At 40.1% G+C, this 26,652-nt stretch overlaps 1 protein-coding gene across 4 annotated transcripts; it reads right to left on the bottom strand.

The window, feature by feature from the left end:
- Nucleotides 1-1,509: 1,509 nt before the first annotated feature.
- On the bottom strand, nucleotides 1,510-26,250 carry PIP4P2 (phosphatidylinositol-4,5-bisphosphate 4-phosphatase 2). Of its 4 annotated transcripts, none has more exons than XM_055705464.1 (7): nucleotides 25,847-26,250; nucleotides 19,881-20,026; nucleotides 18,365-18,471; nucleotides 16,480-16,603; nucleotides 10,426-10,478; nucleotides 4,220-4,310; nucleotides 1,510-3,088 (listed from the first exon to the last, which is right to left on the bottom strand). In XM_055705464.1, exons 1-7 carry the CDS (start codon nucleotides 25,950-25,952, stop codon nucleotides 2,945-2,947), a joined length of 771 nt encoding a protein of 256 aa, XP_055561439.1. In that variant the 5' UTR covers nucleotides 25,953-26,250; the 3' UTR covers nucleotides 1,510-2,944. The 4 variants fall into 4 exon arrangements, with proteins under 4 accessions (XP_055561439.1, XP_055561438.1, XP_027670020.1 ...); XM_055705463.1 differs by having other exon boundaries at nucleotides 19,881-20,029; nucleotides 25,847-26,245; XM_027814219.2 differs by lacking the exon at nucleotides 25,847-26,250 and adding an exon at nucleotides 25,411-25,542 and having other exon boundaries at nucleotides 19,881-20,029.
- Between the last annotated feature and the right edge of the window lie 402 nt (nucleotides 26,251-26,652).

Raw genomic sequence — 26,652 nt, 5'->3', positions numbered from 1 at the left:
TCAGTGCAGAATTCTTGCCCCCTCACAAAAGGCAGTTAAATCAATCTAACATGACAAGTCCTCTTTCCTGCTACCCACCTATTTATTATTGAAGTTACAGGGATTTTCTAGCATTTGGTATTAAGCTGCTGCCCTGGCTTTCCCTAGCTAGTTTGAAAGACTAGGAAAAAGAAAATACTGTTAATCATCCATTTCTCAGCAACAACCACTAATGGCTTCATGGTTGCTTCAGCATCTTCTTCATGCACTTCACAGTGAATTTATCAGGTTGATTTGAAACCTCTAGCTTCTTTCAACATGCTACTCATAGCCCAGATCTGGTAATCCAGTTTTCAGAAACACTAACCTCTATTTTTTTTTTTTTTTTTTTTGAGACGACACATTAACATGTATGACTGATACAGACAAAATCAATAACACTCATTAGTAGGTTTGTAATTAAAAAATAAAACCAAGCTTAAGGTCTGAAACATTTCCTAGTCAACACCACTCATTTTGCATAAAATCTCTTGGACGGGAAGGAGTGTAAGGAGGGTAGGAAAGGGGGAAGGTAAAAACCTGAAAGCGCAAAAGCCCTTCACTGTGACTCTAGACAGCTCCTTCCTTCATCTAACACAAAATACATTGAGGAAAAGACTATTAAAAGTCAATAAAAGCAATGAGTGATTATAAAAGCTGAGAAAGTTTTTCTCGTGGTCAGTTTACAGAGAACACTATTTAATTTTATTTAACTTGAAGCTTAGAGAATGGACGGAGATGTAGTTCAGCACTGAATGTCATGACTACCTGCAAACAAGCCTGCACCACAAACAGAACTATTCCAGTCCCCTGTAGAGGACCTTCAGATTCTACCGTTAATCTACGTGGTTAAAATACCATGATTCTTTTGTACCCAGGAACAGTTGAAATATATGAAATCTATTGTATCATTATTCTATAGAAATAACTAAAGTGTTTCACTTTTGCAAAAGGAACCAGTAGCAAGTATCGTGCATTTTAATAAGAAAGAGGTGAAACGTGAGAGTAAGTGAAGTACAGCTTAACGCAGGGAGGAAAAGTAGAAAGTCCTTTGCTTCATTAATATAACATTATATCCAGGCTCGCCCCACCCACCCCCACTTAAGTTACAAAGGCAAGGGATGATTTTCTGTACAGCCTGAGCCTACTGTATTTTGAAATACAAGACAACTGGAAAAAGCACTCAAAGGTTTGAGATGCAAATGAGCACAGCAAATCCCTACAGTGAAGGGCTGTAAATAGCATTAGTAAAAGAGAATATATTCCCTCAATAAGCCATTGACTAAAGAAAACGTAATCGCAGCAGTGGTCTCATTCCTTATTTACTTCTTCATTCTTCCCAAAACATCAAGAAAACATCAAGTGGTTTGTTCTTGCTCTCTTCAATTCCCAAGGCTGCCATGTGCTGCACAATACCTTTGTTGCTCCTGTATTGCACTAGGACATTCTTCCACTTGTGTATTTTTATTTATATATAAATAACAAAATATATTAAGTTTGAATAATAATCTTTATTTCTTTATTAGTTTATTTGTAAAAGGTACATTGTAATCCTGAGCTACTGCTTTTATACATTTAGCATCATACAAAGACAGATCATTTACAGTTTGATCATTTACATTTATTGTGCTCCAAAATCCTTATCTGAATATCATTTTGTCCTAGCAGGAACATAGATAATTTAAATTACATGTATCCCTGAACATCCACATTAATTTACCCATCTGACCCCATTATCTAAATTACTACAGTCATCTAAATCACTTGGGACATTCCTTCGGAATTTAGCAAAAACTTGTTTAAAACTATAAAGATGGGCAGTGCAAGAACTGGTCCCTCAATCTTTTGTGAATACATCATTAGAAAAAGCTTTCTGCTTCCATATTCTCGTAGCAAGTCAGTGCTAAAGTACATCTAGTCAATTTGATGGAATGGTCCAAGTAATAGTTTACTCATTTCCTTATTACAGCAGTTACTGTGAATTTACAGTGTCTCCCTTTGCAGTGACCAGCGTATAACTCTCCCAAACAAGGAAAGTCTGACACAATCAGAGGAAAGTGAGACAACCCATCACCATCTTATTGTCACCTACGTGACACTGAAGTATTACGAAACAAGTCATATGAAATGCTTCCCTTAGACCCTGTAAAGGAACTTGTACGAATATCCAGAGTTAAGTTCCATAACCCGAACATGGCTTTTAGGATTTGCCAGTTTAAAAAAAAAACAAAAAACCAACCCCAAACACCTAATTCCCAGGATCCTTGAGAAGAAAGCATTTATCCTAACTTAAATCCAATCCTGGATAAATGGAAATTTAATTGGACTACCAAAATAGCATCTCTCTACCTGAAAAATCTCAAAGCATACAGTGTTTACAGATGTCTCTCTAGCAACAGTGTCAGTCTTTTAAAGTACAGTCATAACTTTCGTTTCCTGAATAAGGTCACTATGATCTTAGGCAAAAGATACAGTAAGCAGTTCAAGCAAAATGCTTATTGCTTAGGTTTTAAAGCAAGCCACTTTAATTGTATTTAAAATGTTAAGTACAAATGTGAAGCTATTGTAGAAACACTTATAAACACTCTTGCTTTTGAATTCTTACTGATCATCTAGAAAAATGACGGATTTTAACATAACAAAGGAAATGTAAAACTTAATACTGTCTGTTGAAATAAAATTCAACACCTATAAAGACAGAATTATGAACATGTAAACACAGCTTTAGTATTCAGAGCTAGGGAATCTAGCAGCAAAACAAACTATTTGCATATTATGTAGTGCAATGAACATTTGTTCTTAAGAGACCCCCAGTCTTAAAACTACTTTGAAGAGAATGGAATCCTTACAGGAAAGGTTTTAAAAGTGTCCAAGTTGTAATATCCCGAATTAGTAGATGTTCACCCACTATAATCTAACAACTTCTCTATGCAAAACTGTGCTCTGGATAACTGACTTTAATAGCTCCCCAGTAGCAGGCTCGAATGAGGCAGATTAAACCTAAGAGATAAGCAATAGCCCAAGAAACGTACGTTGCGTGAAATCGCCTGGCAAAATCTTGCGTACCAACCTAAAAAGAGAAAACAAAAATGTCAAACATACAGTACTATCTGATTTTCAGAAAAGAGCAAATTATATTAAGGAGAAGTATTATGGCACCTTTTTAACTCTGATAAGGATAAATCAGATATTAGCTTAATTTTACACAATCATAGGATAATTGAGCTTGGAAGGGACATCAGGAGGTCTCTAGTACCAAGCTCCCAGTCAAAGCAGGGTCAAGTCTCAGGTCAGACAAAGTTGCTCAAGGTTTTAACCCAGATGGGTCCCAAAAAACTCCAACGATGGACAAGACTACAGAAGCCTCTAAGCACACCTCATTGAGAAACATTTTCATAATTTTCAAACTCATTAAAGTTGTTAAAATTGAAAAATAAATCTGCCTCTTATTAGGGAAGTGGAAAATACTTCATAACTCATTTAAGCTCACACAAGAAATTCGGGTTATAATGCAAGTTAGAGGTACAATGAGAATCACATTTTGCAGGTATTTCCTCATACGTACTTTTCTGGGACTGGCAGGTAGAAAGTTGGCTCTAGTAACCAGCACCAAATACTCTAGAGCCAAGCAAGTCAGACTGTTGTTGCTCCATTACTCAGAAAAATGTGTGAGCCTTATGATTAGTAAATAGCTGGGTTTTGTATTTTTTAGATATTAATAAATATCTGGTTTTACTACTTACAGCTTGTACCAATTAAGAGGCATACACACATTTCTAGATTTTAGAATCCCATTCCCCTTCACTGCACTGGAACTGACATTCCTGGCTATACAGCAATATGTACTTCTGGAAACCTGGAAGTTCTGAGAGTCCTAGCAAGAGCAAGGCATTCTAGTATTTCTACAGGCAAGTAAAACCATTTTTCATAAAACTGATGTTTTTAGGGAGAGCACATCAAACTTAACATCAGGAAGAAGAAACTCTCAAAGTGCCAGAAAAAAATTTTTTAGGAACATTTCATTTTTCTGGCTAACCCAGATGATTAAGTCATGGTTTTTAAGAGCGATGACAGAAAACACACAAACTTTTGAAGATTTTACTCAAATGCTGGGGAAAGAAGTGCTGGTAGACAAAGGGAGCTCCTTTGTACATGCATACCCTTACACACAGTTGCAAGTGTGTCATAGTACATCACTCACAGTTAATCCAACTCCAATGAAGATGCATATCATTCCAATCGTAATGTATGCACAGCAGCGCCTCCGTGGCAGTGCACTTCCAACAGAAGAACTGTTAGAAAATAAATGGTATTTTAAGTTAAAAAGAAAAAACCAAAGCCCCCTACACAAATAGTAACTCTTCAGCCTAGATGGGGGAAGGGAAAGAACAGCAATACATATACACCATCTTAAGTTTATAAAGTTGTAGGCAAAGTCTGCAATTATACTAAGCAGTAAGAGTCCACATGTTTGTTTTAAAGGGGAACTATTGGTGAAGGCTATCTAGGTGCTTACAACAAAGAGAGCGATGCCACACCTACAGATTGTGTCTACCTCTTATATCCACAGCACACACGCAAGTATCTTGAATAGCCCCTGGACTGCAAAACTAGAGTTCGCTTTGTAGCTTCTATGTAGGTTGTAAGACACCCTTCAGACTTAATACATCAGTACATGGCTTTAATACTTTCACTGCATTTGTGAAATCACTTCTGCTACCTCAAATGTCATTAACAGTAGCTTCCTGCGCTATTTCCTGGAATAGTTCACTCAATACTCGAGTGAACTAGTTCTCAAAGATAAGGAAACCAAACTATTTTAGTCACAAACGTGAAAACTTTCTCATGTTCAACACTTGGAGAGACTGAAATTCTTTAGGCACACTTCAGTCAGTTTTAGTAACTTCAAAACATGAGAAGTTAATTATTTATTTTTTTTTAAGAAAAAGTTCTACCACAAGTTACATAAGCTGAACAAATCTCTGCTGACAACCAAGGTGAATAAAACCCCTGGAAGTTTTGTCACCCATTGTCTAGACTATAAACTCAGAGACAGACAGCTTTGTTTTTACCTGCTGCATTAAGCTATTACAGTGCTGCAGTCAAACTGAATATGCAAATAAACATTAGGAATCGTTACTATAGGTCAGAAAAATTATTCCAGAAGCTTAGCATACACATCTTGAGTCACACATACACCATCACCTACAGCTATACTAATGAGGAAAACAGGAACATGATTTAATTCCATTGAAACACAGTGAACACATAGGTCCACTGAAAGGACTAAAGGCACAGAGGTGCTTTCATAAAACACGTACAATCTATCTTAGAAGTAGTTTGAAGCAGGTTATCATTAAATACTTCATCCCATTCTGGGAGATCAACACACTTTTGGAAATACTCCGATGTTTGTACCTCTATGTTCAAAGATGCAAGGGAAAATCCTTTTCATCTCATGATATTTCAACATATTTAAAATAAATATGTAACAGAAGAAAGCATTGCTGAACTATTGAAGTAGTATATCTGTCACATGACTGACCAAATTTCTGGCTCCAGTTAATTAATTACATAGTAAGGTCTCATATGCTTAGCATGTGACCAGAATTTTTTAAGCATTCATCTTAGAAAGCCTTCAAATAGGTTCGTTTAAGCAGCTTTACTCCAATATTACTTCTTTACAAGGAATTTCTAAAATGTTCCATGGGAAAAAAAAAATAATAATAAAAAAAAATCGCCAGCCAAACAGAAATCCAAAAGCCTGAATCCTTAAATGAACACACCGAGTTTCATCTTGTAAGGCAAGGGTTGAATACACTGACCACTCACAAGCCCTCTGTTACACATTTTCAGAAAAGGAAAAGTCCTAAAACTGTTCTGCTCATTAATTTCTCAAGAGAAATTACTTCTGTCCAAAAGCCTCACCATACACATTTGGGATGCGATTGGGGGGCAGTATGACTAGGGTATGATAATTCCCAATTAGGGAAACAATGGGATCTTACCCTCTCTCACACACACAGTCCCCAAAGCCACCCTAAACACTTCTATGGCCATTCTATGCTGTCTGATTCCAAGCTGCATAAGGAAAAAACCCCAAACAATATAGAAGTTTTATAAAAGGGAAGAGGGAGGAGATTTCTCCAGAAGCCGAACTGATGAGCACTGAGCTTGCCAAACTGACCTTAGGTTGCCTCCTTTGGAGGATTTCTTGATTATGTACTCAGAAAGTTAATTCTATTACAGAACTGGATACCTTAAGATAAGCTGGCAGAAATGTCATGTTCAATACACCTAGAGCACAGATGGTATCTACTGCGCTGTGTATTTCACATGGAGACAAAGCTCATTTTGGGAAAGAGACCTTCGCTTTCAGAGCTGTCTGACTTATGATCTTATTTTTTTAACCCTAATGCAGGTGCCATGTGTATTTTCCATCTGTATTTCTCTCAAGCTCTGTCCCCTCCTATCCAGTAAGGAGGGCTGAGGGAGAAACCATCACCTCAAGTACTGCAAAAAGGGAAACAAAGAATGTCTTAATTTAACCGCCTTTCTCTTTCCACAGAAAGCAAAGATGAAATAATTACATTAAGTTTCTATGGTCACATAGCAGACCTGGGAATATCTAGCTACCCCAATAAATCACGATTTATTTTTCATCTCCTGACAGTAATATTAACTACTGGGATACTAAATAGTGAGGTCTCCCTCTAATCACCCCAAATTATACATTAAAAACCCCAACAAACTTTGAATAAAACAACTTGAAACCCTATCCCAAAACATACCGATTTCCAAATTTTGACAGGCACATTTAGAGATATCAAAACTGGAGTCAAGAGAACATTTTCAAATCACAGGAGCAGCTGTTTCCATTGTAGGACTAACAAGTGTGGACTTACTACAAAGCTATGCAAAAGGCAGTGATTCTTTCTTTCTAAGCTGCTGCTAAGGAAGCAAAGGCACCTGCCAGACCTTCAGGCAGCAGCAGATATAAAAGACACCAAAGCCAATTTAGCATCAGGTAGTAATTAGAAAAGGGGAAAGCCACTGCAAGGGACAGAGGCTATTATTAGAGGAACAGAACATTAATGCAGGATCTCTTGTGCTCCAAATAATAGGAGTTATTGCCAGGATTTCAGACAGGCTTTTAGAAAGGTTTCTAAGACTAAGATCAAAATTCTGAAGGTGAGCAGCACTGCTGAAACTAGCCTCCATGGTAGTGACATAGGGTTCCAATACCTCTCTCTCCTAAAGGTCCTGCAGACTTTACAGGGTAAAAGTGTTATAAATTCAGTAGGGTTCATCATTTTGTCAGACCTTAAAAAGAAAAATAAGTAGGTTCTAAAGGAAAAAAGAAAAAGAGAGATTTGGCATTCTGAAATAAAGTGTACCCTTCAATTCTCTTTCTAGGAACTGAGTTCATGATCCTGACGTTTCTAGATGATTTAGTATGCAGCCTGGGAAACAGAGTAGCAGACAAAACAGCTCCTGCTTCTTCTCCATCATTAAATGAGAAAAATACTAGAAGCCTTCCCTAAACCTCTCACACTTTCAGGAAGCAGGATGATAAATATTTCATATTTTGAAATATAAAAGAACACTGAACGGTAAAAAGAAAGTTTCTCCCCTATTCCCAGGTGTTATCTTCTACACTATAAAATAAAATACTGCAACAATTTCTTCATTAACTGTATTTGCTGTCCCCATGCAGTAGATAATGTGCAACTAAGGGCCTACGTCAAGCAGAACCACTATGCATCAGTTGGGCTTCTGCAAACACCTTACCTACATTGGCAAGGCCAGGTTTGCAGCCCACTTCCAAAGAGATTTGGTCTTTTACCAAAGCAGTGATTTTATTATCTGCATCACAACTGATTTAGTCTATTTCCCAAGATATTTTGAAAAAAACCCAGACTTTTGTGGGGGAGGGGAAGAATAAAAACACAGGGCAGTGACACAGACAAAAAAAAAAAAAAGTATGTCACAAAATAACTTTGTGACCACAATGGTAACAGGTAAATGGGATTAAAAAGAAACAATAAACCCAAGATCTGTTTTCCCCAACATCCAGATATAAAAGCTTCCTTTGTTTATGTGCTCTGAGGCATGATAGCTTTATTTTCACTGCACATTCTTTCATTATTGATCTTTTCGTGTCATAACTCCTAATTTCCCCTGAAGTTTTACAAGGTTTTCTTAGTATTAAGATCTAGTCTCATCAACCAAATAGGTGGTCACAAAGAAGCTATTTGCAGAGATTCACTGCACTTTTAAAAAAAATTGAAACAAAATAATGAAAATTATTTAAGAAACTCTTAAGTCTCAAGAGAAGCCTTCTTGAAAAAAACATACTGTTGCAGTGATTCAAGGTGCCTTTTGCCTCAGTAAGGGAAAGACTACCCTTTTTTCAGTGACAATCATCAACTGAGTCAACAGAAGGAATGACTAGTTTTGTATCTGACTAGTCAGCTACTAATGAAAGGAGTTTTGCATTAATAAACTAAAATAAAGAATCCTACATTCCCTTCTGACTACTTGGCTACAGGTATGACAACCTCTAACAAAGAGCTGATAGAAAGCAGCAGGTTACTGCAGTTATTTATTCCATCATCACAACTCAAAGCTCTGCCTCACCCGTGCTGTGCTCTAAACCCATGCATTGCAATGTTTATGCTGCTGGAAGTACAGACCTCCTGACCATCACATCTCAAAAGCAGAAAGACACCAAGCAACTCAAAGCTAAATCACAATATTCCATAGTTTGCATACTCAGCCCAAGGACAGAAATGCCCATTTGTTAAAATCTAGTTTGTATTCTGGAATTCAGTTGCCAAACAAGCTATAATTTTCCACAAATTGCACTGCAGAGCTGCTCCAGTTTTATTACATAAAGTGCACACTTTGCACTTTATAGACAGAAATACTAGGAAATCCTTCGACTCAAGCTGGATTTTAAAATACAAAGAACATAAATCAACAGAAGACAGACCAAAAGATCACACAGTATGACTCTTGGCCAGTTGCTTAGAGCATTTGGTAGTGGTGGTGGTGGTATTGTTGGGGTTGGTTTTTGTTTATTTGGGGTTTTTTTGTTGTGGGTGTTTATTTTTTTTAAGTTAAACAGCTAATAATTTTGTACCTAAGCAGAGTGAATAAAAAAAGCCCAGGTCAGTTATCAAGTGTGACATGATAAAACATAAAACATAGTTGCAACTAGTTTAAAAACAAACAAACCAAACCACAAGACACCAACCCCTCCCCCAGAACTGAAGAAACTAAATGCAATTAGTCAGTAAAAATACCCAGCTCTGATGAGATGTTGCTTTGCAGGGGAGTTTATTTGGCCTAAGCAAATTAGAACATATCCACTACTCCACACCTGACTAGTTACACTCCTGAGGTTAAACGTACCAGTAGACTGACATCTCTACCAAGTATTCCAGTTAAAGATTTCAATCACTGTTGAAGGCCAAGCCATACCAACACCTACAATACATTTAACTTAAGCCTTCTGCTTCTTAAGAGACCTGCTAGTTTTCCTACGACATGCAACACAGCTCTGGTCCTCCATTCCCAGTTGAAAACACATTTGCTCCTTCAACTGGAAACTGCACTTGCACATCAAAGGAAGACAAATATTTAAATAAATTAGCAGGACAACAAAGTCTCTGAAATAACATTTTTAAGTCTTGTTTCATACCCTGTGGTTGAGATCCCATACAAATTTAAAGTATGTTAGTAGTGTAGCTTTTAACAACAATTCAAACCAAGTATTCCTGACCTCAGATAAGAAAGGCCAAACACCCAAAAAAGCCAACCCCAAACAAAAAACAAACCATAAAAAACTTACAGCTCTTGTATTCTAATTCTTCTCCTTCTTACTGAAGTAATAGCAAATGAGTAGGCGAGTTCTTCCACAGTAATTCAGAAACATTAAACAAACTAATGCATTAAGATCCTTAACACAAGTTAGTTGTTGCATTTATGAAATCAGTAAAATTTTTAAATTAAGACAAGATTATTTCTTTTCGTCCTTTTACAATAAGGCAATTCAAGTTCTACATTTAAACATGACATCTGATTAACTGCACAAAATGGTAAAATTTCAAGGATGTAGAGTTATTAATTTTAGCAACCCATTCCTGTCTCTATTGTTAGCAGCTTATTTTTGCCTTTAGCAATTCAATCAGAGCATTTTAATAAATGCAGGTTGGATTTGTCAAAGTTACTGATTTGTGCATAAAGAGTGGAGAATTCATGTGCACATAACATGCTCTTTAGCCTTGAAGTTCAGATGAGCATGGCAAAATGATCAGCATGACACACATTTTACTCCCAAGACTTTTACAGAACAAACACTGGCAACTTACTTAACAGTTAATTTACGTAACCTTAACTTACATTTTTTTGCAGTGTGGGCATTTTGCTAGTGTATTAAACCTCAGTTCCATCCACTGTAAAAAAGAAAAAATAAAAAAGGTTGAAAAACTGGCCTGAGAAAATGTTGTACTTCATGCGAAATGTCACTGTGAAAACATTTTGCTTCTCAGGCTTTCTTTGACTTGTTTCTTGCTTTCTTCCATAAATGGGATGCCCTTTTGTCAGTGGCAACATAGGTTTGGGATTTCCATGTGAACATTTCCCATGACTTGCCTTGGTATTACAAGACTCACTTGATGTAATGTGGTTTCATCCACAAGCACAGTATAGGCAACGTGATAATATCAATACAGTTTCTTCTCTTACTTACACAACTATGAATATACCCCAAATCAAAATAAGTGTGTTTTCTTTGGCACAATTACAGATAGATACATTTTCTCATCTTTACCCAACACTGCATCATCTATGAAAACTAAGTTAAGTGTGCACAGAAAGGTTAGTTAAAGAATGTTTTAGAAACTAGATGTCTAAGTTTTGTATCAAAAAAATAGAGAACACTATTGAATACTTACATGACATTTTTTAAAAGTTATATATAAGAGCATACACGACACGGTTATAACCTTCCATGCACAGACTAAAACCAATCTGGGAAACGGACTTAGTGAAAGCAACGCCTGGAACTACCTCACCCAGAGGATACACAGTCATATACTTTTTAATTTTAAAACAGCAGGTTTTGTTAAATTTCATTCTGTGGTAACAGAAGCAGTAAACAAGCATTTCAAACATGTTTGCCTTTAAGAAGGCAGTAAGATTATCATTCTTTGCTCTGCAGTTCTATTGTAATTGCAGGTCTCTTCTACTGCCTTTCTCAGCTGGAGGTAGTCAGTAGGGTTTCCAGGTGAAGTATAATTCTCCTCTCCCCTCCCCTCTTAGCTTATGCAGAAGTCATACTGCAAATTACTAGAAGGGGAAGAAGCCACAACACAGACCACCAATGCCACCATTTGGATCCTCCTTATCTCTGAGACATCAGAAGTTGGTCTACTGAAGCGACTAGTGTTATAACTGCTAAAACAAATCAAAATCAGAGCACATCCTTGTATGGAAAACAGCACCTACCTACAGCACAGCACCTTTTAAACACTGAGAAGAAATTGATGACTTCATGTGCAAAGGAAGAGGATGTGGCTTGTGATGCCTTGCCAGTATGAGCAGGTTTTGCTGTGAGCAAGGCTCTGATCTATAGCATTTAAGAGTGCACTTTCCTGCCTCTTGAAGGTCTCCCTCAATTTATTTACTTCTCATGGGGACAGTTCACTAAAATGAAAGATTTTTTTTTCCTGGTTCTGAAGTACTAAAATACAATACCAGTTACACAGTTATTCTTTAAATTTATTTGTTTACAAAGGCTTGACCAAACTGATTTACCATAGTTCTACTTTATCCCTTAATAAATTGAAAGCTTCTGTAATATTCCCCAACTGAGCAACGCTTTTTAGGAGAATTAATTCTGCTTCCACATTCCTGACAGAGAAGCAAGTTAGCTCTTTGCCATCCCTGTCAAAACCTACTTAAGTTCCCTTAGTTCTACACAGTAAAAGTGTGATGAAGTGCAATTGTCAGTACCAGAGATGGACACAGGCCTCTTCAGAGCTGTTCTTTCAGCTTTTTAAGCTGCAATTCCAGAAATACAAGGCAGTCTAAATCCAGGACTTATATTTTACATGTTTGTAATTCAACTTCACTTTTGTACACTAGTTTTATCCCAGCGTAGGCAAATCCATCTCCTAAGTTACTCATTAATGATCTTTCTAGGGTTTTATATTAAGATTTCTGATTATTAGCCATAATTATAAATGGATACAAACTCAAATGCATTTGGGCTCAAAATATTTATGGGAGGAAAAAAAAAAAAAAAAAGAAAAGAGATACTGATGATCTGTTCTCATTGAGAGTTACCTGCAAGTAACAGAAGCACCAACTGTTACGAGGTCTTCTGCACATACTGGACATATTTGCAGAAAAAGAACAAAAATGTGATAAGACCTTCAAACGACAAGAATTCAGATCACATTAGCACAGTGGGGAAAGGTTATTTTCACATACATTCTAATTTGTGGAGTTTTGATGGATTAAACAAAGTAGTTTAAATCATGCTTAAAGCTGGTTTGTTTTTTTGTTTAAAACATATTCGAATGATTTACAGTACCTAACCTTGTTTCATGTTGTTAAGAAAACTTGAAGTACATGAAATTTAGTTCCCTGCTGAGAATACAAACTGAACAATACAGTAAATGATAGCCCAAATGCCTGGTTAGATGTACCGAAACACAGATGAGGATTTCAGAAAGCTCTTCAATGTTTCAACTGTGGACAAAACTAGACATCCATCAAAAGGAACTACTAGAAGACTATGTCAAACCTTCTTCCTTCTGAGCCTAAAAGAGTTCTCAGTGCATTCAGTACAAGGGCAGAGGGACAAGACAGACGTAGACATAAATGCACATACACACCCCTACAAACAGCTGTGAAGCTTCCCCTCTGCTCCCTCCCCCCCCCAATGTCCTTTGGGAAAGCAAAATGCTTCTGCATATTTAAATATTTTTTATGTTTTCTAAAGAATTTGAAGGATTTTCTATTCCATTATTTTTTGAGAAATAATTTTCATATTTGATCAGTTTAAGAAAAAAAATTGACAGCACAATTGATGAAGTGCAGTCCTCAGCCTACAGCCTGAGGCTTCCACAGTTTGATGCTGGCTTCTTGTCCTTGAGGGTCTCTCCAGTAGCAAGAGGTTGAGGGAAGGGGGGACAACACAGGGACAGCCATTTCCAGAGGCAACTCGGCCTCTGACAAGCACAAATCATCACAGGCAGAGGCCCTTGGGAAATGGGTTGCAGGGAATGTCTTACTGCTGGCAGAAACAGCAAGTCAGCCACAGCACAAGTCCAGCAGCTCTCAAAAAAGCCCAAACCAGATCAGATTGCAATTTAAGACGACAGTTAAATGCTTGTCCTACCCTCGTTTTCTATTCTGCCACTTCACACACCCCCTGTCTGAACTCCAAATCTGCCAGAAACAGCGGAAATCTTAGCACAGAAAAGACTGCTCTCAGGTTACCAAGGAAAAAAATAATCTGATTAACAAAATTTAAGTAATTAGGGATAGTTCAGCTACGTATCACTTCAGTCATTCTCCCACCTAAGACAGAGAAACTTTGAGGTACTCCATAGGTGAAGCATGTTTTTAATAATTCGTAAAAAAACCTGCCTCCCATATGTAGAGGCACAGAAAGCACTGCCCATAGTTATGATTTCATATGGAGAAGAAAAAAAAAAGTTCTTGGAAAGGTGAACAAGTTGATACTCTTAAACCCCCCCCTCCCCCCGAACAAGCAACTGGCAATTTTACTTGTCCACCTCAAGGATTCTAGCTTTACCTGTCTATTTTACTTATTTTTAAGTAAAGTAAAAGAGAAACCTTACTGAGTTGCAGAGAGATGCATCTATTACATATTTGCTTTACAATGTGGTGATATCAAAGGGCAGAAATACCCTCACAGCCACTGAGTTTCTAGGCTGGCTACAGCACTTCTATTTTTTGCTTCTCTGTTCACTGTCAAACCCAAGGAATTTCCTCATTTTTCTTAACTAAAAATTTTACTTGCAGAGTATCAAACTTAGTAACAGAAAAAAGCAGAAGCAAAAGAGGGGTGGGAAAGCTTGTGTAAAGCAAGAAAAAGGGCTTGCTTCTTGATAACTCTGCATAAAAGAGCACAAACTTCAATTTCCTTATGATTTTTGAGGGCTTCTTTTCAATGTACTGTGAAACGGCAAATTGGTCTTACTAGCTGATAGGACTATGAAGTTCAAAGTGATGCAGTTCCCTACAGTAACCACCAGATCTGAAGTCACACATACAAAGCTTGCTGCTCTCCACAGCTGCCCGAGAGGAGGCTGTAGGCAGCTGGGGGTCTGTCTTTTCTCCCACACAAGAAGTGACAGGACAAGAAGAAATGCCCTCAAGTTATACCAGGGAAGTTTTAGATCGGATATTAGGAAAAATTCCTTCACTGAAAGTATGTTCAAACACTGGAACAGGCTGCCCAGGGAGGTGGTGGAATCACCATCCCCAGAGGTGTTTAAAAACACCCACATAGATGGGGACATGGTTTAGTGATGGACTTGGCACTCCTGGGTTACTGGTTGGACTTCGCATTCTCAAAGGTCTTTTCCAAACTAAGTGATTCTCTGATTTTGGGAAATTCTAAGTCAGAAAACTTAACCTTTTAAGGCATAATCTAGTAGTTACAGACAAAACTAGCCTTTATGAGTCTAGTTTTGTTTTCCCCCTTATATTCACCTAAAGGCGTTCAAGTGTAAACTACGGAACTAATTTGGGCTGCAATTATAGAAAGCAAATAGGGGACAGACGCAAATAAAACTCCCACGCTTATGAAAACCCCCAAAGATAGGCCAATAACTTAGCAATGAGAATTTGACTTCACAGCACTGACTCTCCCCAATAAAAAAGAAAAAAAAAAATTAAGTCCCATAGTAGACACAGTCTTTTGTGTTAAGAGACCACATTAAAACTTATTACCAGAACTGTTCTACAGCACCACTTTTGCCTGTGCAGCTTTAAAGCTGTGGTAAAATACGTACTTGCATTACAAAATGAAGTTATGACTCTGTATGAAACTACAGCGTTCATGCAGGCACTTGAAGTTTGTAACATGCTACTATATTATTTAAAAAGCTAAAAGAAAAGGCAACCTTTAATAAAACATTCCTGTGTTAGAATACGTACTTGAAACGGCCTTTTTCTTCCATAGATCCAGTGCTTTTCTGTTAGTAGCACTATTCTATATCATATACAATGTTTTTACTAGTTAAGTTCACACACAGACTTGCATTTTAAAAAAAAGGTGAACAGAACACCCCCTCCAGCTATCTAGTTACAGGCTACCGTTCTTCAGCAAGGCTTATGACAGATTTTTTTTTTTCCAAAAAGACAGGCAGAATTAGTAGAATATATCTCAAGCATCTCTGTAATGGTTTCTCAGATAGTACATTACTTGTAAATTCATAATCAAATTCCTAGCTTTCCTTAAAAAAAAAAAAAAGCGCAGTCTTCTGCTCCCTGCATTCATCATCTATTATAGTAGTTAAGCCATTATAGCACACCCCACTGATCCATAAACCCGAAGGAAAAGATTTGAAGGCACAAGTCTATTCCATTATGGAGCCCATCACAAGCGAACTCTTCTCTCACTGCTGATACAAGCCAACATGGAGTGCCATCCCCTAAGCTTCCTTTGTCCTTTCACAAAATGCACCTGAGAGTTCCCTGGCCTTTATGCACCTTATGAACCTTTGTTTCAGGAGTATAACACCACTCTAATTGCTGTGCAGGTCCTTCAGCTGTACCACTTATCTTAGTTATCCCATAACTCACAAACCTGACAAATATTCAAGGACTGCTAGATGACACTAAAGCTAACTTAGTTCCGTATTGCACTCAAAATTCAAGTATGGCAGCCCCTTATCCACGTAAGAGGCTGCAAACAGTTCAACAGCAAAAGAGTATTCTTGCATCCTTCCACTTCAAAAACGGGATCAACTGTCAACCTCACACATAAACCACAACCTCCGCTTTTATAACGATGGACAGATATGCTAAAGGCAAACAGCTTTCAGGGGTCCATAGAGCAGTGGCAGAACTGCTGTCTTAGCCACTGAAGAACATAACCAGCACTGCAAGCCTAAGAAGAACCTGGAAGCACAACTTCCTCTTCCAGCACTGTCCACTCACATCACTAAGCAATAAGAGTAACTTTGGGCTTTATCCATGCACGCACAGAAAGACTGTTAAAAGTTTTCTTGAAATGCATGTAAAGATAACCAAATAGAGGCTATACATCCATAGGAATATGACCACAGAAGACAATTCAGTTCCAGAATGATGCCATGGAGTGAGGCAATGTACTCTTCAAAAAGTGCTTACAACAAATGGCTTGAGGGATAGCACAGTGAGGTGAAAAGAAGAATCTGATGCTTTACTTACCAGGAATGTATTTCCACAGTGCCCACATACCACTCTAGTTCCATCTGGTTGGACTGGCAAGGCAGGCTGAGCTGGCTGCTCTTCTGGGATCAGCATTACTGGACCAAGAGTAATGATGCGTCTACTGTGTTAGGAACATTAGAAGTACATGTAATTAAGCTAGCAAAAGAGAAGGACTACATGTTGGAAGCAATTAGCAGTCACTACCAAATATTTTACACTTTTAAACTATTTGCTTTTTAAACAGATGATGTACCCAGTTTTGATCTCTCTCCAAAGTGTTTTCCTTTTCAGTTTTGAAAACATTCTCTTTCACCATAAGATCAGCCATGCAAGCCAGAACCCTGTAGAGATCAAAGACTTGCCATCATATGGCAGAAACACTCCCCAGGAAAATGAAATCTTAATACCCAGGCTGAGCCAGCCCATGAATTGCAACATACTCTTTCTACGTGGTTCATGTGGATGTGTAAGGACTCTTCTGTAACCTAGTTCTCCTCCCCAAGTCAGATGCTCTTCCATCCCACACTTCTGACAACCACATCAATATAAGCAGCATATCTGCATTTGTACAGTAAAAATTCCATTCAAATTGAGTGAACTAAGAAAGAAAACCATCCCAGGTTGACTAAATGCAATTAATTTACTTTTTTAAAAAGTTTGTAACTATAATTAAACTGGAAACACATTACACATAAAAGCGAATACAATTTGTCCATCCAGAATTACAGCATGCAAATTAAACAATCCAAAGCAGAAAGAGGATCAGACTTCCTAGCATGAAAAAATTAAAAATTATTTAACTTGCACTGCATCTCTCCCCATATACAAGCAAAATTCTGTTTGCGTGGCACCCCTTCAATCTGGACCCTTTCATTTAAGGCACATTCCCAACTCTTTCCTTCTAAGTACTTCAGTTTTGCTCATCTTCTAGGCTATCTTAAGGAAACTACTGAGACACACACTTTTGAAATTATTTTAATAAAATCAGGGAGTTTCTGATTCAGCTTGGTTACCAACCATATGATGTATTACAACTGAAGCGTCTTATGAACACTTTTTCACCATCACAAACAATATTTGGAACGTTTTGAAGTTTTCCCCAACACCACACTAGTTAAAAAAATAAAGTAACTGAAACCACCCAAGTTTCAGACAGTGTTTCAGAACCACAACAGCCAACAGACTGGTAACTAGGGCACTTGGTGTGGCAAAACTCCCATTCACGTATCCACAGACCTAGCCTTCATCTCAGTTTCTCTCATTAGAGCTGCACCACTTACAAATTACTCCTAACTTGGTAAGATCTTTAACACCCTAAGCCGAATGGCAAGAACACACTACAGCAATCATGCTTGTTTCTTTTATAACAACTGTGTAAATTAAAGCTGAGGCCTGAGAGACTATTGAAAACTGTAAGAAAGAAGGGAGGACAGGAGTGAAGCCAACCTACTGCTCCCTCTCCTGTTTCATTCTGAAGACCCCACTCCAAACCAGGCAAAGTCAGCAACCTGTATGTTTACAATAATTAAGTTTGCAAGAAATTATGAATGTTAAAGTCCCAGAAACAAGATGTTATTTTCTTCTCCATTGTTCTTTACACCATTTTTTTCTTGTGAAGTAACTGAAATGGAGAACACACATTTTGAGACTACCACTAAATACAAAAGAAAATGTTTTGCTCTTTGAAGTTAATCTTAACAAAAAAATAATTTTAAATTAACACTAGTAAAACCTGTGTCTGCATTAATTCAGTGATGCTCTGTAAGGGTCCATGTACAGAGGTCCAGGCTTTAATTTCTTTCAGTTTTAAATATTCAACATTAAGAACACCGTTGCTTTAAAGAAAGGTATCTCAAGGCACTTACAGTTTTCTTATTCTTACCAGTTTGGTCTTGGACAGCCTATTTTCCGAGAGGTATCCTTACAGATAAGGAGACAGTTACATTGACATCTAACATACTTCTTCCCTGAAGGAGGGTTTTTGATTGGCTAGACAAAAAAAAAAACCGAAAAGACAGAAAAACACACCAGAGGATACATCAGAAGACATAGCAATTCATACTTTTCCTCCTACAGTATAACAAAGCAGAACAACTTCAGTGACAAGCTTTTGCTAACAGAGAAATACAGTTCCTCCAGGGGAAACTTGAGAGTCAAAACAAAATTAGATGTTTTCCCTCCCTTTCCAGAGAAGGAAATGCAAATTTCCTCACTAGAACAAACATGAGATTCTGCAAACTAATGGAAAAAACATTCATATTTTAGCAATGAAGAATTTAAGACTTCAGTTTAGTCAGGTTTTTTTTAAAACACGAGTTTAAGTAGTGGTATATTTTCTAAAATCCAGTCAAAACATCAAACAAGCCTCCTTGCCTGGTACAATGGCATTATTCAACAGTGATCACAGTCTTGTTCTCAATCTAAGAGACTATGTAGACATCACTGAACTGTAATCTTATTTTAAACTGTTCCGAATTTATCTTTCTCCAGCCTGGGAGTCAAGTTTCTGTGTCCCTTTCATAGAGCAAATCAAAAGCTGCAAGATTCTTTGTTTGGCTTGAAACTTTATATATTGGCACGGAAAGAGAGTATTAATGGCAGGTTCTCTACTCCCTCTTAAGTGAGAAAAAAAAAAAAAAGAGTTTTCCTACAGTTTTAAGGCTTCCTGTTTTCTGGACATAATTTAAAGTTCTTTTATTAAAAGAAATCTAATCTGGTGGTTTTCAAGCAAATGCCCTCAGTAGCTGTGGAGTTCTGCAGTATCAGATCCTGAAACTAAAACTGGAAGGAAGAAAAAAAAAAAAAAAAAACCAAACAAAACACAAAACACACAAACCAGAAGCAGGAGGCCAAATACTGAAGACTTGATTTAAGAAAAGGGAAGGAAGAGTAAAATGGTCTGCAATCACTGGAAAAGAACCTACAATTTATGCATTTCAAAATTGTTGTGTTGTGGTTTGTTCACAACCTAAGAAATTGACTGAATAGTGTTGCAGGAGGAAAGCATACATCCAGGGAGATGTGTGAGTTTATTTATTTTAAGAGTAGAAGAAAGAAACTAATTCTTCCTTTCTCTTCATCCCAACAAAACCAGTTTCACCCTTCTTTGCAGAAGGCTAATTACTTACACAACTTTGCTTGTTGTCCTCCTCAAAATGAAACATCTTGCACAGCCAGCTCAATAGCACCATGATTTATTCTAACTGCATATAACCATACTCGTGCCAGCAACCCTTGGACTTGCATGCTAGCTATATCAGCAGTCGGCTGCGCTGACAGGTCCTTTGCAGGGATGACAGGAAGGGATTCATCCTTTGTAGATGAGACTCTACCAGCAACATACTTCAACCTCCCCCCACTTCCCTCCACACAAAGAAAACACTAAAAATCCATTTTACCGTAGCTTCATTGCAAACTGTGCACTTAACAACATGTTGGTGTAACTTGCCATCCAAATTGATTAGCGACTGGCACACACGGCAGTTTATTACAGGAACACCACTGGCATCTGGACTTGCAATGGCAGTATATGGAGGAGGAAGCTCTGCTGCAAGAGATCAGGAAATCTCAGTTGAAAAACCAAACGGGATCCTGAAAAACTGTCAGCAAAGATAGTCTCTAACAGTCACAGCCTCAAGAAAAAAATTAAAAATAATCAATTTTTTCCTGAGCCCATGACAAACCAGTGAGGAAACCCTCAAGATCCTTCTTGGTATAAGAATCCATGGAATGAGAACAAGTTTAATCAAAATTAATGATCAGCATAAACACAAGACAAACCTGAATTTGCTTTCCCCTTCCCTCCCCTCCCCACAACTTCTATTACCCAAACATCAACCATAGTTGTACATATAGCATACCAGCAATACAAACACAGTGTAAATCACCCCAGAGTAGTGGCATCAGACAAAAGGTTCATCTATGCAACTTAATTTTCAAACCAATTCTTTGCAGTCTTTAGAAAAAAAGGGAGGATGGGACAGAATGACACACACCCAAACCCACCCCAGATTTGTAGCAACCAGAGCGTGGCTTCTCAAGAAAAAACAAGATACAGGTATGCAGAAGAGGCACAACCAGCATTTGCAGACACATGGAGCGACTGAAACATAGGACAACTGTTTATCATATAGTAATAAATACTACAGATAAAAATAGAGAAAAGTCTTATAAAGGAAACGGGTCTTGGATAGGAAGTGCTGCTTTTTTTTTTTTTAGTGCAACAATAGCAAATTCATGCTGTCTTCAAGAAAAAAAAAAGATGAACTGAACCATCTAAACTTCTGCTTTTGAGGGTTCCAGATATTTTTGTTGTCCAAGAGCCAAAGCACAGATACACAAGGTCTTAGGTCAGTTACGATAGGCTAAGACAAAGGAGAATATAAGGGCCTCAGTCCCCTGTGGAAAAGCAGATTTCAGCTTTGGCACTCCTGAGCCCATGACAAGCCAGTGAGGAAACCCTCAAGATCCTTCTTGGTATAAGAATCCATGGAATGAGAACAATTCAACACAGCAACCTCTCACAAGCTTATTACCGCAATTATTTGGCATGTAATAGCACCAGCTTTTATTTCATCAACAAGTTCATAGCTCTTCAGGTAAACAATAAGGACTGGGCATATTTAGTTGTTCACGGTTCACTTTTTTATATTAATTGCTTGAAATACTCTGCAACCTTGGACTTCAATAAATTACTTCATAATTGCAGCCAATAAAATCTTCAGATAAGCAACAAGAGATGAGCCTCCTTTCTGTTTACAAACAGCAGTGAACGGGGCAGTATCCTCTGGGGGAGGCAAAGGAAACCACAGGCTATCAAAGCTGAGAAGCCCAAGTATTAAATTTAAGCCTGTAAGAAAGCACTGATCACTCCTTCAGTCTGTTTTAAAGTGAATGTCATAAGATGGAGAGATATAAAAAACCCTGCCTGACCTTAAGATCCAAAACTCATCATAAACCTTTGAAGCAGCATTGCTGTTCAGTGCTTGCTCTCTGCTAACTTGGCCTACAAACCTTCTGGACCTGTACTTAGTTTCACCTCACAGAGGTAGCAGAAGGAAGCTGGCCACCTTGAGGGTCTCAGCATCGCATCCAGCATACTGAAATTATTTCAGGTAAGAGACATAGTTAACTTATATGCAGCAATGCAATTCTGAAGTCACCATACAAACTGATGCTCCATTACTTCAGCAAATGAACTTCACAACTTCAGGTTTGATGTACTAGTTGCAGAAACAAATATCCTTAAGAAATACCAGGTAACCTAGAATGTTCTTCTGATATTTTTTTTCTGTTTGAGGAATTACACTCTGAGAAAATACAGCATCCAGTCAAAAAGTTTTTGCAACAACATGATTTTGCAGTACTGATACCATTCATGCAAGGGAAGGGATACTACAAGATGCTAACAAACAACAAACACACAGAAGACAAAACCCACCCCCCTGCACACTTTAGCAACTGGAAACCACCTCAAGCCTACTAGAACACTGCAGAAAACGGGTCTGAGATTTAGGTAACGGGAATAGCCGGTTCTTGGCTGCAAGTCTTGAAGTCAAGGCTGCTGCAAGGGGGTTTTGGCCATAAGCAGGCTGCTCAGCTGCTCACGCAGTGAGCAGTTGACGCACTTTCTGGCTAGGGAGAACAGGTAGCCATTACACACAAGGCATGTCCAGCTGACTAAATACCAAACTCTGTCAAGACACTCCTACAGTTCAATCCCAGCTTTGTTGCTTTTCAGAAAAGCATCCTCAATCATGTTACAGAACTTCTTTGCTTTGTTCTCTCCGTTTCAAGCATGACTTCTCAACTCTATCAGCTAGGCACAGGGCAGCTGTACTAAGGAAAGGCAAACTATCTTTGAAGAGTACTAGGAAGTAGACACACATACACCCTCCCAGCCTTTCAGCTTTCCACCATCCTGGAATACTTTTAAGAATGGGCAACTGTACCCTTCTAGACAATTATAATATTCTATATCCTACTTGTAAGTGACAACTCTTGGGATTTTTCAAGTTGGTTCAATAAGGTGTGCAAGCACCGACAGACACTGCCAGCCACTTTTCCAGCCTCACACTGAAGCTGCTCAGCTTACAGGTAAGCAGCCTTGCTGTTCCTGTCCTGCTGGCTCAGCAAATTTCAGAAAGCAAGCAAATAATGGCTGCTTTTCAGAGTGTGGTGCTGCAGCAAGTAACATTTGCTATGGAGCAGAAAGCTGGAGGTATCTTGGCACTGCAACCTCCATACTTAAAGAAAAAGTGAATTTGGAAGAGCTCCAAAAAACAAACCAGCAAAAGCCACTAAAATTAACCTTAAAGAAAAGTATATTTGGAGGAGGGTGGGGGTGCGTGAAAAGGAAAATAAAGGCATTGTCTTGAAGTTCACTGCTCATTACCCTTTAATAAAAATGTTTCAAACCACATTAACATACTTTGTATGACTTTTTTTTTTTGACGGCTTGAATTTCAGGCTAGCTATAACATCTAAAACCTGTTCGTAAAGGTCCATCATGTTGGTTGTGACTGAATGGTAGACAAGTTTCACAAACACACCAGAGGTTTCAGGACACGTTTAATGAGTTGGTGAATTTCCTGCTACTGACACACCAATTTAAAGCTCCATTATCAGTTTTTCATTAAAAAAATAAACATAAAATCCAATAGGTATTAGTTCAGGAAGACTAGCAGAGCACCCTACCATGCAGTACATCTGACTAATGTACCATTCCCTCCTCACCCTGACAGGATAGAGGATGCAGTGGAAGATATTCACATATTCAACCTTAAAAATGCCTTGTGGTGCTTTCCTCCCATGGTATTCAAAGGGCAGAAACCACAGGTAACACTTACAGCTTACCTGGGTCAACCAGAAATGGATTTGTTTTGTTTATTTGATTAAAAAAAAAAAAAGTAAAAAAGCACTTAGTAACTACCCTGCTACAAGAAACAGACCTGATGGTCCCACCCCTTGTCTATGTGAAAAGTTTCTTCAATAATGAGCCCTGCATCCACATCGAAAAGATTTTTCTTGCTTGTTCCCATCATTAGGAACAAACACTGAACAAAAATTACCAGGATTCATCCACCCAGCAGCTTACTGAAAAGGGTCAGCTGGATCTCAACTGCATCCCAACAAGGAAAGAGGAGTCTGCTTTCAAACCATGGCCTCTCTAATTTAAAGTTCAGGACGTCATACTGGGCACAGTACATAATTACAGGGATAAATCTATTAATGTACATTCAGGTGACAGTTTGGAAGGCAAAGGGCTTCTTCCTCCTTCCTCTGCAGCTCCACACCAGTAAGGTCATGTTAAACAAGGAAGCTCTGCAGAAAGGGGTTTGGACACAAACCTCATCTCCCCACAAGACTACTTCTTCCCTCTACAGCTAGACTTGCGCTAGGGGGAGAGACAGACTGCCTGTTAGCTGAAAAGGCTGTTTAGCTTGCATAGATCCTTTCACCAAGGATAACTGACAGCAAGGAAGCTAGAGCTACTGGGTCTATGTCACAGCTCCACAAAATTTTCTTCTGCAGATAGCTCTACAAAACTTACAAAAAGGTATCTTGTGTGCTTGCTCATGGACTGATCAAACAAGAGATCCTCAACGTGCAAAGAGATGTCTGACATTCAAGAAAGCTCTACAGTTCCTCCTTACTTTTGGGAGCAAGCCACTTTGCTCAAAAGTCGCACGCCACCGCCAGTGCCAAGCTAGTTAACACCAGTTACAGACATGCACTGAAGGCGCAGCAGGACACAGCTACCAACCAAAATGAGCATTTGGGGTCCAGCTTGTTTCCAAGTCATGAGTTTTAGCCTGGGTTCAAACAAGAGTTACTGATGCAATGCATTGTCATTACCTTTTAAATCTAAGACCGGATTGAAATGTCTGCAGAAGTAATAGTTACAGGATAAGGACTACTAAGAATAAAAACACTGAATACCAGAATGTAAACTAAGGTGGATTTCTAGATTATTCTTTTTTTAAAACTGTAAAACTTAAGGGATTATGCCAATCCTACAGAATCTGATTGAAAACAAGAAGTAAAAAAAAAAAAAAAAAAAGAACCCCACCCAAACTCAAAAAACCTCTGCTGTTTATCAGGCTATACTGATTTGTGCAATTTGAAAGTAAACAGTCAACACCAGCTACAGCACTAACTGAAAAACATTTTTCTATCAGAGGACTAGCTTTCCACGAATTTAAGTATTATTTGAAACAAACAAATGCTCACCCATAGCATTCTAGTTACATACATATGTCATGAATTTATACAACTAAATAAAAATCCTTCAGAAAGGGCCAACACACTGGAGCCAGTGGTGAGACCAGGACTGTTATCTCACATTTTAAAGTGTACTGCTAGCAAACCTAAACTAATCTTATTTAGTCATGATTCCTTCAGCTTTCTCCCCACCGTGCTGCCTGCTGTAAAATGTTTAAGGGGGGGGGGGGGGGGGGGGATCTATTAATGTATCTCGTAAACCTTCTGATTTACATTTTCCAATTAAAATCTTTTCAGCTACTTACTAAGTATTCAGTATCGATCAACAAGATGATTTTCCAAGTCTGTGCAAGGAAGTTAATACTCTATGGTTAAACCGCGATTCCAGATTGGAAACCACAGTATTTGACAGGCTTTAAAAATAAAGCCAAACCCAGCTACGGCCTTGAAATGTGTTCACAAGGACATCCTAGTGGTTTTGGACTTCAGCTGCCACACCGCCCGGAGCCCCTCGGTTACTGCGGCGGAGGGGCGGCCCGGGCGCCCGCCGGGGGTCACGGCTCTGGCGGTCACCGGGGGCTGCGCACTCGGGGCTGCTGCCTCCCTCACACCTCCGCCGGCTGCGCCCCTCCAGCCCTCCGCAGCAACGGCTCTATTACTTAATCCTGCTCCTAATTAATGGGGGAACCGAAGTCCAACAATTACCTTGCAAGCTCCGACATGCGAACGACTTACAATAAGCAGACCGGTTCGGGCTTGTTCTGCCGCTGCACACCATTTATTATTTTTCTCTCTCCATTTCAAGAGTTCACGCCGGAGCGCGGCGCGCAGCCCGGCCTACCCGGCCCTCAGCGGCGTTACCTGTTGTTCCCCAGCTCGCACCCCCCCGCCGGGGCACTGCGGGCTCTCCCCGCCGCCGGCGGCCCCCGGCCCGGCCCCGCCGCCCGCCGACAAAGGCGGGGGGAGACCCCGCGCTGCCGCAACCGAGCGGAGGCGCCGCGTCCCCCCGGTGGGCGCAGGGGCCCGGCCCCCCCCACACCCCGACCCGCTCGGGGCCTGCCCGCCCCCTGCCCGGTACAGCCCCGCGGGCGGCGGCTCCGCGGCGGCGGGCGAGCAGAGAGAGCGGCGGCGGCCGCCTTACCTCGGGGGCTGCTGTCCGGCAAATAGGGCGGCGCGGTCGGGGTGACATTGCCGGAGCCGGGCGCGGAGAGCAGCGGGGAGCGCTCGTCCACCCCCTCGGCGGCCATAGCTGCGGCGCGAAGGGCCCTTCCCGCTGCCGGGCGCTCGGCGTGCGGCGGGGAGGCAGCCGGGCCGGCAGCACCAGGGAAGGGGAAGGAGCGCAGAGGAAGGGGCTGGGAATGAATGGGACCGGGGAGGGCGGCGGGGCGGGGGCTGGGCGAGCCGGGCCTGCCTCCCACCGCTCTCCCGTCACGGGCTAATAAGCGGGGCAGGCCGGGGAGGGCCGGGCTTCCTCCAGCGGAGCAGGCGGGGCAGCGCCGCTGCGGCGGCCCGAGCCGCCCCGGCCGCGGGGAGCCTCCTCTCTGCGGCGGCCCTGCCGCCAGCCGCCAGCCGCAGCGCCGCCGGAGGAGGGCCCGCGGCGAGGAGGCGCGGCCCGGCCCGGCCCGGCCCGGCCCGCCCCCCTCGCTGCCCCGGGGAGGCGTGAGGGCGCCCCGGTGCCCCGGCTAGGCAGCCCCCAGGGGGAAGGCCGTCCGCCCGTCGGCGATGGCCGGTAGCAGAGAACAGTAGGTCGAGGGCGGGTTCAGCAGGAAGGTGTCTGGAGGAGAAGCGTAGCAACCTTCTTTTTAAAATATTTTTTTTCCAAGGAAAGTGCTTTTGGGTTTTTTGTGTGTTTTGGTTTTGTTCCCACCCCCCACCCCCCCCTGAAACGCTGTGGTTATGAATAGCAGTACCAGGGAAGTCCTGTAGTTGGTTCAACTGGTACCAGTT

This window comes from Falco cherrug, chromosome 3 (genome assembly GCF_023634085.1).
Source record: "Falco cherrug isolate bFalChe1 chromosome 3, bFalChe1.pri, whole genome shotgun sequence".
Taxonomy (NCBI): domain Eukaryota; kingdom Metazoa; phylum Chordata; class Aves; order Falconiformes; family Falconidae; genus Falco; species Falco cherrug.
This window is presented reverse-complemented; position numbering and strand designations above follow the sequence as displayed.

What these genes read in the sequence shown, in the direction of transcription:
- PIP4P2 (XM_055705463.1), bottom strand. Translation starts at nt 25,952, where the DNA reads ATGGCCGCCGAGGGGGTGGACGAGCGCTCCCCGCTGCTCTCCGCGCCC. An exon ending in ACTGTGGAAATACATTCCTG is followed by an intron (nt 10,479 to 16,479) that starts GTAAGTAAAGCA and finishes TCTTTTTTACAG; the next exon opens with TGGATGGAACTGAGGTTTAA. An exon ending in TCATTGGAGTTGGATTAACT is followed by an intron (nt 3,089 to 4,219) that starts GTGAGTGATGTA and finishes TTCTCTTTTTAG; the next exon opens with GTTGGTACGCAAGATTTTGC.